General features: G+C 37.2%; 1 protein-coding gene across 3 annotated transcripts in view; it reads right to left on the reverse strand.

Moving 5' to 3' along the window:
* LOC111146964 (fibronectin type III domain containing 3A) overlaps nucleotides 1–18,164 on the reverse strand; it is a 181,007-nt gene that overhangs the window by 41,056 nt on the left and 121,787 nt on the right. For all 3 annotated transcript variants that reach the window (XM_022502738.1, XM_022502739.1, XM_022502740.1), the window contains 3 exons: nucleotides 12,996–13,153; nucleotides 4,284–4,343; nucleotides 2,840–2,978 (listed from right to left, as the gene is read on the reverse strand). In XM_022502738.1, coding sequence (XP_022358446.1) covers nucleotides 2,840–2,978; nucleotides 4,284–4,343; nucleotides 12,996–13,153 — 357 coding nt within the window. The remainder of the gene's footprint in view (nucleotides 1–2,839; nucleotides 2,979–4,283; nucleotides 4,344–12,995; nucleotides 13,154–18,164) is intronic.

The raw sequence follows: 18,164 nt of genomic DNA on the forward strand, positions 1-18,164 counted from the left end.
TAATACCCACCACCTGGTTCCCCCAACCTCCCACCCCCCCACCTCTTCAAACCCTTCAGATTGTTTTTCAGAGTCCATAGTCTCTCATTGTTCACCTCCCCTTCCAATTTCCTCCAACTGCCTTCTCCTAATTCCCCATGTCCTCCACGCTATTTGTTATGCTCCACAAATAAGTGAAACCATATGATAACTGACTCTCTCTGCTTGACTTATTTCACTCAGCATAACCATTAATGGCTTTTTAAATTTCAGCTTCGTTAGATTTTAGTTCTTTTATTTCTCCAGAAAGGGTTTTTATTTCTCCAGACAGGGTTTTTCTAATATCTTCCATGACTATTTTGAGCCCAGCTAGCACCTTGAGAATTGTCATTCTGAACTCTAGATCTGACATATTACCAGTGTCCATATTGATTAGTTCCCTAGCCTTTGGTACTGCCTCATGTTCTTTTTTTTGTGGTGAGTTTTTCCACCTTGCCATTTTATCCAGATAAGAATGTATGAATGAGAGAATAAAATACTAAAACGGTCACAAAGACCCCAGAAAAATGTGTGTTAACCAAATCAGAAGAGACGCCAAATCATGGGGAGAAGAAAGTGGGTAAAAAGAAGTTAAAAAAATTAAAAAAAAAAAAAAATATATATATATATATATATTAGACTGGTGAATAGAACAGAGCCACCCACTTGATTTTGGGTGTATTTTGGTCTCTCAGACCAAACTACCTCCCAAAATCTTTATATATATATATATACATAGAGAGAGAGAGAGAGAGAAAGACACACACACACACACAAATGAGGGTAAACACGATGAAGGGATGGAATATGACTGTAAAGATGAAAATTTAATAAAAATTCTACAAAATGAGTTGATAAGGTAAGTTGGTTGGGGAAAGAAAGAAAAAGAAGGTAGAGAGAATCTGCTCAGGCTGGAGACTAGAACAAAGCCCTGTGCTAGATTCAGGGTATATTTTGATTTATTAGAAGAAGTTGTATCACAAAATTTTTTAGAAGAAAAAACCCTGTATGTATACAAAAAATAAAGTTAGATACAATGAAGGATAAAATATGACTATAATAATAAAGGTTCCAGAAGGTTTTCTTTAAAGAAAGGTATTGTTAAGATAAACTAGTTAAAAAATGTTAAAAGAGGAAAGAGTAAAAGTTAAACAAATTAGGATAAGAAAAAAAAAAAATTCAAAAAATTTAATTAACTATGCAAGACTAAAGAATCACAGGGAGAAAGCCATGAATTCCATGCTTTGCTTTCCCCTCCTCTGGAATTCCGCTGTTCTTGATCAGCGAGCTTGGTCTGAGAAGGATGTTCAAGCAGATCTTCTCGGGGAGGGGCCTGTTGTAGTGATTCTCAAGTGTCTGCCCGAGGCGGAATTGCATCGCCCTTGCCAGAGGCTGGACTAAGTAATCTGCTCTGGTTTGGTCTCAGGAGCTTTTGTTCCCTGAACGGTTTCCGGTTTCCGGTTTCCATAGAGCTCTGGAGGATGGGAATGAAAATGGCGACCTCCCAATCTTGGGCATGGAGGAACCGAGAGCTTGGGGTCCCACTCCTCAGTGCGCTCTTGGAGAAAAGTGCTCAATCACTCCTGTCTCCCTGGTCTCTGGCCGCGCTCCGAGCTCACCTGGCCTGTGATTGAGCGTTTCTGTCTCTGGCTCAAGGCCCTGTTTGGAGTCTCCAAACCCAGCAGATTCCTGCTGCTCTGCTCTTCTGGGGGTTCTCCCTGGATCTGCCACTTGTGGGGTCCCTACTTAAAGAGCAGTGGCCTGACTGTGCCACAGATCATAGTTTAAGGTAGAGAGCTCACTCCTCAGCTCCATCTCTGTAGCCGGCTTCCCCGCCCTAATACCTGTGAGCTCTGCTACACTCAGACACCCTGATCCTTCTGTGACCCATGGGACCTGAGACCACGCTGTCCCCGTGAGGGCTCCAGACCCATTTAGCCTCTGGAGTGATGTCCCTCAGTGGAGCACTTTTAAAAGTTCTGATTTTGTGCTCCAATGCTGCACTGCTTGCTGGAAGCCAGCCCCTCCCCTCATGGTCTATCTTCTAGTCAGTTCGGATTCACTTCTCCGCATGTCTTTCCTTTCAGAAAGTGATTGATTTTTCTGTTTCTAGAATTGCTGCTCTTCTTCTCTTTGATCTCCTGTTCAATTTGTAGGTGTTCAGAATGGTTTGATAACTATATAACTGAATTCCTGCAACCTGATGTCATCTCAGCCTGCTATTCTGCCATCTTGACTCCTCTCCCCCTATATTTTTATTTTTATTTTTTTATTTCTTATTTTTTTAAAGATTTTATTTATTTATTTGACAGACAAAGATCACAAGTAGACAGAGAGGCAGGCAGAGAGAGAGGGGGAAGCAGGCTCCCTGCTGAGCAGAGAGCCCAATGCAGGGCTCGATCCCAGGACACTGAGATCATGACCTGAGCTGAAGGCAGAGGCTTAACCCACTGAGCCACCCAGGCGCCCTTCCCCCTATATTTTTAAAACTATGAGTCTAGTTACTATGAACTTCATTTTATGATAAAATTTAGGATATAAAGGCATTGTAATGAACTTCAGAAGCACTGCTGAGACTCTCAATGCCATCCCATGTCCAGTATTGTAAGGACTACTAATTATATAACAGTCTTTTCCGCTGTATTTACACACAGTAAGAAAAAATCATTAAGAGTATTATTTTAAGATTTAGTATATGTAAAGAAGAAGAACAAGTTACCTTAAAGTTCTTTTTTGTCTCTAGACAAGAACAACTGAAGTTGGGGAGGAGGGAGGAAGGAGTAAATGTCCAGTTGGAAAGTACTCTAAAGAATATTCTTACCTTCCATTGCAAAGTGAGTGAATTTTTGGTCCGATTGGCTATTCTGGGTGGATTAGGTATGTCAGGTTCACAGCTTAAGGTGGTAAAGCTTTCAGCTTCTGAAGGAGTTCCCTTCAAAGAATTGTATTCTGCCTGGACTCTATGGTGATAAAAAGAAATAGTTTTGAACAGTAGAATAATTGTATTCTAGCTTCAATAGGTATCAACTTTAAGTACTTGCAAATCAGTAAGGTGTCTTCCAAATGTTCTATCAAGAAAACAAGGGAGGGCACCTGGCTAGCTCAGTTGGTAAAATATGTGACTCTTGATCTCCAGGCTGGGGTTTCAAGCCCCACGTCAGGTGTAGAGATTACTTAAAAATAAAGTCTTTAAAAGAAAAAAAAATGCGTGTCAATGTAAAAGATGGCTCTTTAAAAAAGAAATACAGAATAGACCAGAGGCTTCATCCTATTTCTTGACTGTAACAGAAAGTAAGAAATACATCTTAAGTTGTGACAACATATCACAACTATATGATATGTACTTGCTCATACACACACACAAGAAAGAAAAGTATCCTGCAACTATCCCTAAGGGATATATACAGATAACTTCTATTTTATTTGATTATTTAATTAAAAATGCTGACTATAACCCCCAAATTTCATGATTTAATAATGGTTGCAGCCTACAGTTTGAAAGTGCTAAGTTGGACAATACTTCGGCTTTATCCACAGAAAGTATAATTGAAGACTTAATTTAATAGTTTAATAGGAATAATCCCAACCACAAATGGGGTGACTAACCAAATATAGATTAATGAGTCCTAGCTGGGGAGGCTTTAGTATGTAAAATGTTGGTAAATTATAATAGAACTATGCAGAATAAAACAGTATTTAAGTTACCTCTCAGTTAAATGTTGTGAATTTTCTAAGAAGATTTTATTTTTAAGTAATCTCTATACCCAATGTGGGGCTTGAACTCACAACCCCAAGATCAAGAGTTGCATGCTCCACTGACTGAGCCAGCCAGGCACCCCTAACTGCTGTGAAAATTTTAATTTAATATCCCAAACTCTTTCTAAAACATGATGTAGTAAAAATACATTAAGTACAAATCAACAATTATTAATGCTTCTGTTCTGCAAAAATTTCAAAAGCGGGGAGTTTTCCATGTGCATATAATATGCAGACATATTATACTTATTATCTGTATATTCATTCCAATCCCAAGGTCCTACAAACAGGAAAACTAACCGTTCAACATAACATTTCAGTTAAATGTTTTTGGTTTTTTTGGGAAACGTGTTAATAACTGTACCAAAAGAAAAACCAAAGTCCACAAATTCACGATTTTAATCCAAAATTAATAATTATATTATATTCCAGGCTTTTAATGAAATTATTTAAAAAAACTACCTATGCTCTATCATATCATACTAAGACAACATGTAGACATTCCTTACTTTGCATGGTAATCTGTAGCTGGTTTGAGATCATTTAAAGTGACACTTGTTTCTTCTCCTCTGGGGGAAAAAAAAGGAACATTTAATAGTCTGATAAAGAAGAATTTCCACAGGATTTACATCATATATGCTTCAGTTTGTGGCAGTTTATGAAATTACACTGTTTCTTTCTTTACCAGTTGTAACCATATTCAGATTCCATCAATATAGAATTTGTGTAATAAGAATATATACCAAACTTAAGTTATATACCTGCATACCACTTTTAAACAGAAAGGTGTCCAAACAGTGGGTGCACAGAGGAGTTAAGATGGTGGAGGAGTAGGGGCTCCTAAGGTTGCCTATTCCCTCCAATATGGCTAGATAAATATCAAATCATTCTAAACACACAAAAAATCAATCTGAGGACCGAGAGAACAAAATGGCCACCTTGTGGAAGGTAAGAGCTGTGGAGAGTTCATCTGGGGAGAGAACAGCTGTAGGTGCTGTGGAGGGGCAGGAGACCTGATCATGGAAAGAGGAGAGAGAGAGAGAGAGAGAAATGAAAAAGTGAAGCAGCAGGTAGGAGACTGCACAAGAAAAAAATCTTCCCCCAAACAGTGACTAAGAAAAGAAGAGGTGCTGACTATGGCAAATTTTTATAAGCAGCAGAGCTCAAAGTCTTTGATAAGTCTGTGCTATTGGTGGGGTTGTGCCTAGCAGACTTAGCAGTGCTCTGGTGGGGAAGAAGGGCAGAGACCTGGGAGTGGGCAGTGTGGTCTGAGGATGCCCTGGGTCACACAGGGAAGAACAGTTCCCTTTTTTGGAATGCATTTGGGAATGGTGGATGGCCTCTCTGGGGGCGAAAGAACTGGCAGCACCAATGTGCATCCCTGTTCACTGGCATGGGAATACAGACACTGGCTGAGGGCAGCAAACCTTGGTGATACTTTTTGCTGCACTTTACCATAAATTCGGAGCCACTGTGCAGTTGTGGGACTGCTTTACTGGGGCAAACTGGCACTGGCCACAGCATGGCAAGACCCTCCCCTAGAGGATCAGCATGAGTCCATAAAATTGGGAGTTTTGAAACCCAGCCCCGTGCCTGAGATAAAACATAGGAGGTACTGTGCCACCTGGGAGAGACAGGGTGAAGGCAGGGATCTGACAGAAGCTGAAACACAAGAGGGGTGACTGCTCTTCTGAGAGGGGTTCCTGAAGAGTGGCAGACACAAACTCCCCAGTATGGGTCAGAAAGCAGGGCAACACCATTTCCCCCATACCCATCAGCACTAACCAACTTCAGTGAGCAACACAGCACCACCCCATACCCTCCTAGTAGAGGCTGGAGCTACTTACACCAAGCACTGCCCCCCCACCCCAGGCCCCAGTACCCTCCAAGTACATCTCCATTAGGGCAAGCCCGCCTGAGAATCAGTGCAGCAGGACCATCTGTCAGAAGACTAGCACAAACCCCTCACAAGCACCAAGTCTACTAATCACAGAGTGCTGCAAAGCTTCAGCTCTAGGGGAAATAGGATCTAGGATCTCATTTCTTTCTTTCGTTTTTTTTTTTTTTTTGGATGGATCTAGCTTCTTTCAACAAGCAGACCAAAACACACCTAGTTAAAACCTGCCATTTGGTAGACAAGGTCCAAATACCACCTACTGCAGGCAAAGAGAATTCTGTAGAGGACTGACATGTAGGAAGAAGCAGCCAAAACAAAACAGAGTGCGCACTCTGAAATACCTCCTGAATCACCAGGCCCAAGAGAGTATAAAACCTTATTTTTTCCTTTTTCTTTCTTTAAAAAAAAAAAATATATATATATATATATATATATATATAGCCAATTAACTCTCAGGAGCAGGAGTACAAGAGGCTTTCCTAAGAATCACCCCCAAAATTGATAAAACAGAGGAATTCACCCCAAAAGAAAGAGGGAGAAGTAACAGTCAGGGACTTAATCAATACAGATATAAATAAGATGCCTGAATAAGAATTTTTTTTTTAAAGATTTTTTTTTTAATTTATTTGACAGATCACAAGTAGGCAGAGAGTCAGGCAGAGAGAGAGGAGGAGGAGGCAGGCTCCCCGCTGAGCAGAGAGCCCGATGCAGGACTCGATCCCAGGACCCTGAGACCATGACCTGAGCCGAAGGCAAAGGCTTTAACCACTGAGCCACTCAGGCGCCCCCCAAATAAGAATTTAAAACAACAATTATAAGGATACTAGCTGGGCTTGAGAAAAGCACAGAAGATACTAGAGAATCCCTTACTGCAAAGATAAAAGAACTAAAAACCTGTCAGGCCAAAATAAAAAATGGTATAACCAAAAGGCAAAATCCACTGGATGCAATGATAATGAGGATGGATGAAGCAGAGAATACAGATATAGAAGATAAAATTATGGAAAATAATGAAGCTGAAAAGAAGGAGGAAATAAAGGCACAGGATCATAAATGTCGAGTTAGGGTATTCATTAACTCCTTAAAAACATAGTAATATTTGATCATAGATGAGTCCCAGAAGAAGAAGAAGAAGAAAAAGGGCGTAAGGTTTTATTTGAGCAAATTATAGCTGAAAACTTCCTCAATCTGGAGGAAGGAAACAGACATCGAAACCCAAGAAGCACAGAGAACTCGCATTAAATTCAAGAAAAGCCGGCCACGACTAAGACACATCATAGTCAAATTCACACACACACAAAAACACAGACAAGGAAAGAACCCTGAAAGCAGCAAGGGATAAAAAGAGTCCTTAACCTACAAGGGAATACAGGGTTGCAGCAGACCTGTCCACAGAAACTTAGCAGGCAGAAGAGAATGGTAGCATATATTCAACATGCTGAATGGGAAAAAAATGAAGCCAAGAATACTTCATCCAGCAAGGCTGTCTATCCACAATAGAAGGATTTCCCAGACAAACAAAAACAAAAGGAGTTTGCGACCACTAAACCAGCCCTGCAAGAGGTATTAAAGGAAACTCTTTGAATAGGGAGAAAAAGACCAAAAACAACAAAGTCCAGAAAGCAACAGAGGCCATCATCAGAAACATAACTTTACAAGTAACGCAACAGCACCTAAATTCCTTTCTATCAATAATTACTCTGAATGTAAATGGACTAAATGCTCCAATCAAAAGACACAGTACCAGAATGGATAAAAAAGTAAGACTCATCTATATGCTGCCTACAAGACACTCATTTTAAACCTAAAGACAGCTGCAGATTGAAAGTGAGGGGATGGAGAATCATCTATCATGCTACTGGACACCAAAAGAAAGCTGGAGTACCCAAATTTATATCAAACTAGATTTTGAACCAAAGACTGTAATAAGAGATGAAGAAGGGATTATACCATAATTAAGGGGTCTATTCATCAAGAAGATCTAACATTGTAAAGACTTATGCCCCCAACTTGGGAGCACCCAAATATATAAATCAATAACAAACTTAAAGAAACTCATTGATAATATAATAATAGTAGGAGACTTTAACACCCCACTTACAAATGAACAGATCATCTAAGCAGAAGATCAACAAGGAAACAGGGCTTTGAATAACACACTGGACGAGATGGACTTAACAGATACATTCAGAGCATTTCATCCTAATGCAGCAGAACATGCATTCAAGTACACATGGAACGTTCTTCAGAAAAGATCACATACTGGGTCATAAATCAGGCCTCAACTGGTACAAAAAGACTAGGATCATACCATATGTATTTTCAGACCACCATGCTATAAAACTTGAAGTCAACCATAAGAAAAAATTTTGAAAGAATACAGATACATGGAGGTTAAAGAACACCCAACGAAAGAATGAATGGGTTAACCAGGAAATCAAAGAAGAAATAAAAAAACTTCAATGAAATGAAATAAAAATGAAAACATGACAGTCTATAACAAGGTGATCCTAAGAGGACCCAAGAGGTCCTTGCAATACAAGCCCACCTCAAAAAGCAAGAAAAGTCTCAGATATACAACCTAACCTTATACCTAAAAGAGCTAGAAAAGGAATAGCAGATAAAGCCTAAAGCCTGCAGAAGAAGGAAAATAATAAATATTAGAGCAGAAATAAGCAATACAGAAAAAAGAACAAAAAACCCCAGTAGAATAGATCAATGAAACTAAGAGCTGGTTCTCTGAAATAATTAATAAAATTGATAAACTGCTAGGCCAGACTTATCAAAAAGAAAAGAGAAAGGACTCAAGTAATAAAATCATGAATGAAATAGGAGTGATCACAACCAATAGCACAGACATACAAACAATTTTAAGAGAATATTATGAAAAATTATATGCCATCAAGCTAGGCAAGTGAAGAAAGAGACAAATTCCTAGAAACATACAAACTACCAAAACTGAAAGAGGAAGAAATACGAGTTTGAATGGACCCATAACCAATAAGGACATTGAATCAGTAGTTAAAACTCTCCCAACAAACAAAAGCCCAGGGCCAGATGGCTTTCCAAGGGAAATCTACCAGACATTTAAAGGAGTTAATACCTATACTTCTCACAAATGTTCCAAAAAACATAAGTAGAAGGAAAACTTCCAAACTCATTCTATGAGGTTAGCATTACCTTGATTCCAAAACCAGACAAGGACCCCACCAAAAAGGAGAATTACAGGCCAATATCCCTCATGAACATGGATGCAAAAAATCTCAACAAGAGAAACCCAATAGTACAGTAAAAGAATTATTTGCCACAATCAAGTGGGATTTATTCCAGGGCTGCAGGGGTGGTTCAATATTTGCAAACCAATCAGGGTGATATATACCACATTAATAAAAGAAAGGTTAAGAACCATATGATGCAGAAAAAGCATTTGACAAAATTTTACAGCATCCGTTCTTGATAAAAACCCTCAAAACAAAATAGGTATAGATGGAACATATCTCAACACCATAAAGGTCATATACGAAAGACCCACAGCTAATATCCTCAGTGGGGAAAAACTGAGAGCTTTTCCTCTACAGTCAGGAACAAGACAGAGATGTCCACTGTCATCATTATTATTTAAAATAGTACTGGAAGTCTTAGCTTCAGCAATCAGACAACAAAAAGAAAGAAAAGGTGCCCAAATTGGCAAGGAAGAAGTCAAACTGTCACTATTTGCATACGATGCAATACTCTTATGTAGAAAACTCAAAAGACTCCACCAAAAAATTGAAAATGAATTCAGCAAAGTTGCAGAATATAAAATCAAGGTACAGAAATTTTTTGCGTTTCTATTTACCAACAATGAATCAGCAGAAAAAGAAATCAAGGAATTGATCCCATTTACAACTGCACCAAAAACTGTACGATACCTAGGAAAAAACTTAACCAAAGAGGTAAAAGATCTGTACTCTGAAAACTTTGAAAGAAATTGATGGGGACGCAAAGAAATGGAAAAACATTCCACACTTATAGACTGGAGGAACAAACATTGTTAAAATGTCTATTCTGCCCAAAGCAATCTATACATTTAATGCAATTCCTATCAAAGTACCTCCAGCATTTTTCACAGAACTAGAACAAACAACCCTAAAATTTGTATGGAACCACAAAAGACATCAAATAGCTAAAGCAATCCTGAAAAACAAAAGCAAAGCTGGAGGGATCACGATTCTGGACTTGAAGCTCTATTACAAATCTGTTGTCATTAAGACAGTATGGTACTAGTAGAAAAAGAGACACATAGATCAATGGAACAGAAGAGAAAACCCAGAAATGGACCCACAACTATATGCTCAACTCATCTTTGACAAAGCAGGAAAGAATATCCAATGGAAAAAAGATAATCTCGTCAACAAATGGCGTTAGGAAAACTGGATAGCCACATGCATAAGAATGAAACTGGATCACTTTCTTATGCCACACAAAATTAGAAATGGATGAAAGACCTAAACATGAGATAGGAATAGAGGAGAAAACAGGCAGCAACCTCTGACCTTAGCCACAGCAATTTCTTACTAGACATGTCACTGAAGGCAAGGGAAATAAAAGCAAGCATGAACTACTGGGACTTTATCAAGATAAAAAGCTTCTGCACAGTGAAGGAAACAATCAACAGAACGAAAAGGTAGCCTATGGAATGGGAGAAGATATTTGTAAATGACATATTTGATAAAGGATTATTATCCAAAATCTATAGAGAGCTTATCAAACTCAACATCCCCAAAACAAATAATCCAGTTAAGAAATGGGCAGATGTGAATATATACTTTTCCAAAGAAGACATCTAGATGGCTAATGGACACATGAAAAGATGCTTAACATTACTCATCATCAGGGAAACAAATCATAACCACCATCTCAACCTGTCAGAATGGCTAAAATTAACAACACAGGAAACAACAAGTGTTGGCGAGGTGGCAGAGAAAGGGAAACCCTCTATACTGTTGGTGGGAATGCAAACTGGTGCAGCCACTCTGGAGAACACTGTGGAGGTTCCTCAAAAAGTTAAAATAGAACTAACCCTATGACCCAGCAATTGCACAACTAGGTATTTAACCAAAGGATACAAAAATACTGATTTGAAGGGGTACATGCATCCCAATGTTTATGGCAGCAGTATCAACTACAGCCAAATTATGGAAAGAGCCCAGATGTCCATACACTGATGGATGGATAAAGAAGATGTTAGGCAGACAGACAGACACACACACACACACACATACACACACAGGCATATTATTCAGCCATCAAAAAGAAACCTTACCATTTGCAATGATGTGGATGGAACTAGAGTGTATTACACTAAGTGAAATAAATCAGAGAAAGATAAATACCTTATGATTTCACTCATATGTAGAATTTAAGAAACAGATGAACATTTGGGAAGGCAAAAAGAGAAAGAGAGAGAAGCAGTATTCTAAGAGACTTTTAAGGATGGAGAACAAACTGAGGGTTGATGGAGGAAAGTGCAGGGATGGGCTAAATGGATGATCAGTATTAAGGAGGTGAGCTTTTATGTTCAGCACTGGGTGCTGTATATAAGTGATGAATCACTAAATTAAAAAAACAAACAAACAAAAAACCCCCCACAAAAACAAAAGGTGTCCTAAGCAAATCAATGGTAGAAGCCAGACGTGTGTGTGTGTGTGTGTGTGTGTGTGTGTGTGTGTGTGTGTGTAGTCAGGGAAGGTATTTAGCTTATTAAAGAAATGAAACCAGTTTCAGTTATTTAAAAAGTCATTTTTCACAATTAAAATGCTAAATAACCTGTGTATCACTGAAATCAAAAGTACCAAGTTTTTACAAGGAGTGTGTCACTTCTGCATTTTGTTAGACTATAAAATGGAATCTTATGTAAAATATTAGTTTAATGAGCATATCATTAAAAAAGTGAATATTTTGAAGTAAAGCATTTCACTCATGGGTACTATTACATTTTCACATTTTTAAATATAATAGCACATTTTCCTAAAATGATCATTTGTTACAACTATCACTTATATATATGGCCAAAAAAAACCCAGCCCATTTTCTACTTCTTTTTTAAAAAACCACTGTTCTCTGTTCCTTTTCCTTTAGCCAAGTTTCTTTCCTCTCCACTTTATGGACCTTCCCCCCCACCACCATTTCTCAAATCAAAACCAGTAAATATAAGAAAACTGAGGAAAGAATTGGGCAGCTATAGTAGCATCCTCAGAGAGAGACCTTAATTGGTGTAAAGAAGGTGACTAATAACCCTCTTGTCTCTTTGATCAGGCTGCAAACGGAGGTAAATGCTTCCTCCTAGCAAGCAGCCATCTAACTAGAAACAGCCATTACCACAAAAAGAAACCTTCTGTTGATGATCCTTTATCCCCTATTTACCCTGTAGGTAGCTTTGTCTCTTTTAAGATATACGAATAGAATATATACAAGGAAATGTCAATAGAGAGGAGGAGACAGGATATTTTTCTAACCTTATGTAACTAGATAGTAAATACTGGAGCAGTTTCACTTTCCTTTCTTCCTTATATTAGCTATTTTTTGAAAAGATATCAAGAAGGTTGATGTGTCCAGTGTTTGTTAATTATGATCATTCAAATGACTAATCACTTCCTTTATAATATTCCCAGTGTTTAAATTATTATTAGTAATAAACTTTACTCTTTCCTTTTTCATTAGATAAGCAACTTCTATATGAATAAGGACAAAAAATTATTTATTTTACAATTGTCAGTCATAAGTGTCACAGTTTTAGCCACTGAATCTTTCCAAGGCTTTCGGTGCATTATAACATTTTTCAGTCAAGGAAAGAGAACTATGACAGGTTTTCAAAATATGATTATTAACATACCAACATACAAATGAGGAACAATGGTACTAAATTCATTTTACACTAGGGTATTAGCTTGACATATTAACAATTAAATCCAACTCTTTAGAGGAGCATTATATTTCATGAGTTCATAATCTAACAGTTCCCTATTTCCATTCTGGGCTTCTACATACAACAATTTATATTAATGTCTCAGGAATATGTGAATAGTGAAATATCTACTAGGGAGCCTACTGAAAAATACTAACGCTGAATGTAGCCAATGAAAGCAATTATTTCAAGCGGTAGGAGACAGACGTTTATCAGCTGGTATTTGGACTATATACATCGAAATCAGTATCACTTGTCGATTTATAGATTCAAAATAAAAGCACTGAGAGGGAAAAACAGAACAAAATTAGTATTAAACTCTTTATGATAAATCACTAACTTACATAATGGAAGGAATAAAACATAACAAGTACTTACGCATAAACACTTTTGTATTTCCCATCTTTTCCAGTACTTGAGACCAGAATTTCGTAACTATAGAGCTCTGGTACAGTAGTCTCATCTGTTTCACCATTAATGAAACTGGAAGGAGGTGACCAGGTAAGTACTACTGTCCTTGCCTGGATGTCTGAGGCCTGCAAAAACATAATATTTAAAAGCTCTTTGAAACAACTGTAAATAATGAAATAACTGTGAATAATGAACAGTGAAAATTTAATGAGGTTTCAAGATTAAATAAAATATATCTGTATCTACTTATATAAAATGGCCCACAAATAGAAACCTGTCCATTTGTAGATGAGATATAATCTGTTATAAAAGGGCAGATGGGTTCAATAAAAATTTAAAGACCATTATGGGCCATTCAAAACTATTAGTGTAAACACCATGTACAGTTAAAAAAGAATAGAAAAAAGTCCACTTGTAATGTATTGAAAAGGGTCATTTCCTTAATGTAGAAAGTGTCTTACAATAAGATAAAGAACAGAGAAAAATGAGCAAAGGTCATGGACTGACCAAAGAAATATAAGAAATGATGTGTAAATGCATTCATAAAAATAAATGGTACACTAAAACAAGGTATCACTTTTCATTCAACAGATTAGAAGAAGCTAGTAACATCTCCATTGTGTTAAGGTAAGGGTTTAGAGAAATGGGTTGAAGTATAATCAACATACAGTGTTAATATTCTTTTCAGTAACTTTATAGTAACTCAACAATCTGACACATTTCTAAGTGCTCACCATGATGTGCATTATTATTATTATTTTTTTTTTTTAGAGAGGGAGAGGGAAGGAAGGAGAGAGGGAGAAAGAGAGAGAGAGAACAGAGAGGGAGGGCCAGAGGGAGAGGGAGGGAAGGAGAGAGGGAGAAAGCAAGCAAGCAAGCAAGCAAGCAAGCAGAGAGGGAGGGCCAGAGGGAGAGGGAAAGAATCTTAAGCAGGCTTCATGCTCAAATTAAGAGCCACCCAGGTGCTCCCTTAAGTGTATTCCTAATCCCCTTTATTTCCTTTACCATCCCCAAACTCACATCCCCCCTGGCAACCACCAGTTTGTTCTCTGTATTTCAGAGTCTGTTATTTGGTCTCTTTACTATTTTGTTTGCTCATTGGTTTTGTTTCTTAAATTCCACATATGAGTGAAATCATATGATATCTGTCTTTCTCTGACTTATTTCACTTAGTATTATACCATCTAGGTCCATCCATGTTGTTGAAAATGGTGACATTTCATTTTTTATGACTGAGTAATATTCCACTGTATATATGGTAATATACATACCACATCTTTAGTCATTCATCTATGGATGGCTACTTGGACTGCTTCCATATCTTAGCTATTTTTTTTTTTTAAAGATTTTATTTATTTATTTGACAGAGAGATCACAAGCAGGCAGAGAGGCAGGCAGAGAGAGAGGAGGAAGCAGGCTCCCCTAGAGAGCAGAGAGCCCGATGCGGGGCTCGATCCCAGGACTCTGAGATCATGACCTGAGCCGAAGGCAGCGGCTTAACCCACTGAGCCATCCAGGCGCCCCCATATCTTAGCTATTATAAATAATGCTGTAACATAGGAGTGTATATATATTTTTGAATTAGTGTTTTTGTTTTCTTTGGATAAATGCCCAGTAATGGAATTACTGCATCATATGGTAGTTCTGTTGATTTTTTGAGGAACCTCCATATGGTTTTCCACAATGGCTATACCAATTTGCATTCCCACAGAAAGTATACAAGGGCTCCCTTTTCTCCACACCCCTGCCAATGCCTGTTATTTCCTGTCTTTTTGATTTTAGCCATTCTGAGAGGTATAAATTTTCAGCTATCTCATATTGGTCTAGTCTCAACATTTTAATTTTGCTTTTGCTGCCCTTGCCTAAGGAGACAGATGCAGAAAAATGTTCTACAGCCGATGTCAAAGAAATTTCTGTCCATGTTTTCTTCTAGGAGTTTTATGTTTTTAGGTTTCAAGTTTAGGTCTTTAATGCATTTTGAGTTTATTTTTGAGTAACTATACTCATAATTAAATAAATGTAAATTAAAATAAGGTACCACCTTTCAACTAACACATTAGGAAGATTAAAGAGCTAGTAATAGCCACTGTGTTAACGGTTTGGAGAAATGGGCACTCTCTTAAATGTAGTTAAGAGTATATACTGGTAGGATCCCTGTGTAGAGCTACTTGGGAACCATTATAAAAATTTACAATGTGCTTATAGTTCAATAATTCCATTCCTGAACTTTTTTCAGGGAAATATCCTATGAACTTAGATACATAAATACATGTACTTAAGAATATTTATTGCAGCACTGTTACTAATGGCAAGAAATTGGAAGTATGAGTACAGTTTCTTAACACATTACTATGCAGGAGTTCAAAAAAGAATGAGGAAAATATTTATGTGCTGACATTTAAACATGTCCTTAATATATTGATGCTTTGTAATGGGGGAAAAGGGAAGCTACAAAGCAGTATGTATGCTATGATCTCAGTTGTGTTAAAAAAATTTTTTAAATGCACACAAGTATCTGGAAATATACTAATCAAATGTACTAATTCTCACCTTCGGGGATTTTGTGCACATGTGTGGTGGGATACAGGGAGAGTTGTGAGAAAAAAACAGAAGGTGTTAGTAGTATTTTGTACGTTTTGGATTACTGGAATAATTTATGCATATGTATTCTTTTATAATAAAAATGTAATAAAGAGGGAAAAAAGCCTAAGGATTAAACTAAAGATTGGTAAGAAAGGTTATCAGATCACACCTAGACTCTAATGTAAAAGTTTGCTTTAAAATTATCTATATTTAGGGGTGTGTGGGTGACTCAGTCTGCCTTCAGCTCAGGTCATGAACCCAGGGTCCTGGGATCGAGCCCCCCATCGGACTCTGCTCAGCAGAGCAGACCCTCTCCCATTGGCCCTGCTTATGTTCCCTCTCTCGCTGTGTGTCTCTCTGTCAAATAAATAAAATCTTAAAAAAATTATATTTAATGACTATCCCAGTGTTTCTAAATATAAAACCACCAACCACTAGGATGAGGACCACCCCTATCTTAATCAGGTAGTATAGCAGTCTCTACACAAGCATGACATTTTCCCCTTCTCAAAGTTCTTAAAGCCTGAATAAATTTAGAAGGCTATTACTGTATATATTCTGCTTCTGTTAAAACACAGAAATGTATTTTACTTACTGTCATACTACCTTAAAAATGTCTTAGTACTATGTTTCATTTACAATGTGCTTAAAATGATTCCTTGTTTTAACCATGTCCATCTGGCTATTAACCTGTAACTATAGGTTACTGTAGCTTTTTTTTTTTTTTTTAAAGAAACCTACTGTTAACATACATATATGTACAACCTTTCAAGTACACTGAATTTGTATGTACTTTCAAGTATACTGTACTTGGAATCTGATTTTATGAGATTATCCTGACTGTTAAACTATGAGAACAAGTAAGTGAACAATACTCTGAAGGTAGGTCAGCCAAAAGCATGAATTGGCACCTAATTTTTGAAGTTGACTTAAAAGTATAGGTGGTAGAGAGGAACTTAAGGAGGAAGGCAAAAGACTTGCCACTAATTTGCTTGATGATACTGAACTCTCAAACCTTAAGGGTCCCAGGTCTCACCTACAAGAGTGGCTGAGTGAGATGATTTATTTACCATAACTAATCAAATATAATATTTTTAAAAAGGCTTTCATTTTGGAATAAATCTAAATTTACAGAAAAGTTGGGAAGATAGTAAGTATACAGAGTGCTTGTATACCCAGCTTCCTCTATTAGTATCTTACATAATAACGTAATTTTGTGAAAATGAAGAAATTAACATTGGTAGAATACTACCAGCAAAATTTCTAACTAATCTATACTTCTAACATTTTACTAAATAGATTTCCAGGATATATTGTTGAATTTAGAAAATATACTTAAAAGACAGACAGACACACTGCTAATTTCAACTTTTCTAGGAATCTGCTTTTACAGAAAAAGTCTTGATCCCAACTCAGTCTATTAAAATGGTATTTTATTACTTGCACATAAATGTTAAGGCACAAAAAAGGAGTAATTACATTGGGGTTGCTGTGGAAAACTTCAAGAGAAATGAACTTTAAATAAAATTTTAAAGGATTTGGTTTGGGATATAATTTGGTAGAAGAAGAAATGGGTAATTATTATAGGAACGAGTAATTTGTTTTCCTAAGTTTATACTTATAACCTGGTGTCCAAAGAACATGTATGAGTGTGTATTTTGAAAAGCTCTCTAGTAATTTCACTCCCACTGGAACCACAGATTCAGGGGAAAAGAGAAACACAAAGGACCATTAAGAAGATCACAAAGGAAAGAGGAAGACAGTCAAGTCTTGAAAACAAGAGTAATGGTTTTAAGATAGTAAGTGAGGGACAGTGTCAAACAGTGCTGGGAAGCCAAGGAGAAAAATGCAATCTGAACAATGCGTAAAAATGCTGTATCTAGTGCCGGTTTCAAGGGATTATTAAAGGGTTGTAAAGAAAAGGGAGGTGGACTTCAATAAAGCTACAGTGGAATTCCTGTGTAAAGATGTAGTACCTCTGTGTGTATGTGGGAAGCTGGGGAAGAGTGGATCCTAGAAATTCGAAGTAAAAGAACTGCTAAAGCTTGGATTTCAGTTTGGCATTAAAGATAAAGAGGAAATGTAAGGTGATATTGATATTGTGATCAGGAAAACTTGGGAGAGGTATGTGATAACTGATGGATATACTGAAAGGAAACAGAGAACGAAAGGGATCTATTTAATTCAATTCCTTTTTCGTTTTGAGAAACAATGGAGAAAATAACTTAGAAAAGATTAAGAAACTGATTTTCTATATAAAGTTCTAGTTGTTAGCAAAACATACAAATTTGGATATTTTTTTCCCCAATTTTTTTTTTTTAAAGTAAGCTCTATGGCCAATGAATGTGGGCTTGAGCTCATGACCCCAAGATTGAGTTGCATGCTCTACCAACTGAACCATCCAGGCGACCGTGAACTTGGAACATTCTTTAGGATGCCTTAGGAGATGTGGTTCTAAAGAAAGTGGTGAATAATGAGGGTAGAAAATACAGTTTGGAAATCATCTGAAATGAGTCTTTATTTGTATGCTTACTTCAGAAATAAAATTTGCCT

Source organism: Enhydra lutris, unplaced genomic scaffold (assembly GCF_002288905.1).
Source record: "Enhydra lutris kenyoni isolate GAN:26980312 unplaced genomic scaffold, ASM228890v2 scaffoldscaffold15, whole genome shotgun sequence".
Taxonomy (NCBI): domain Eukaryota; kingdom Metazoa; phylum Chordata; class Mammalia; order Carnivora; family Mustelidae; genus Enhydra; species Enhydra lutris.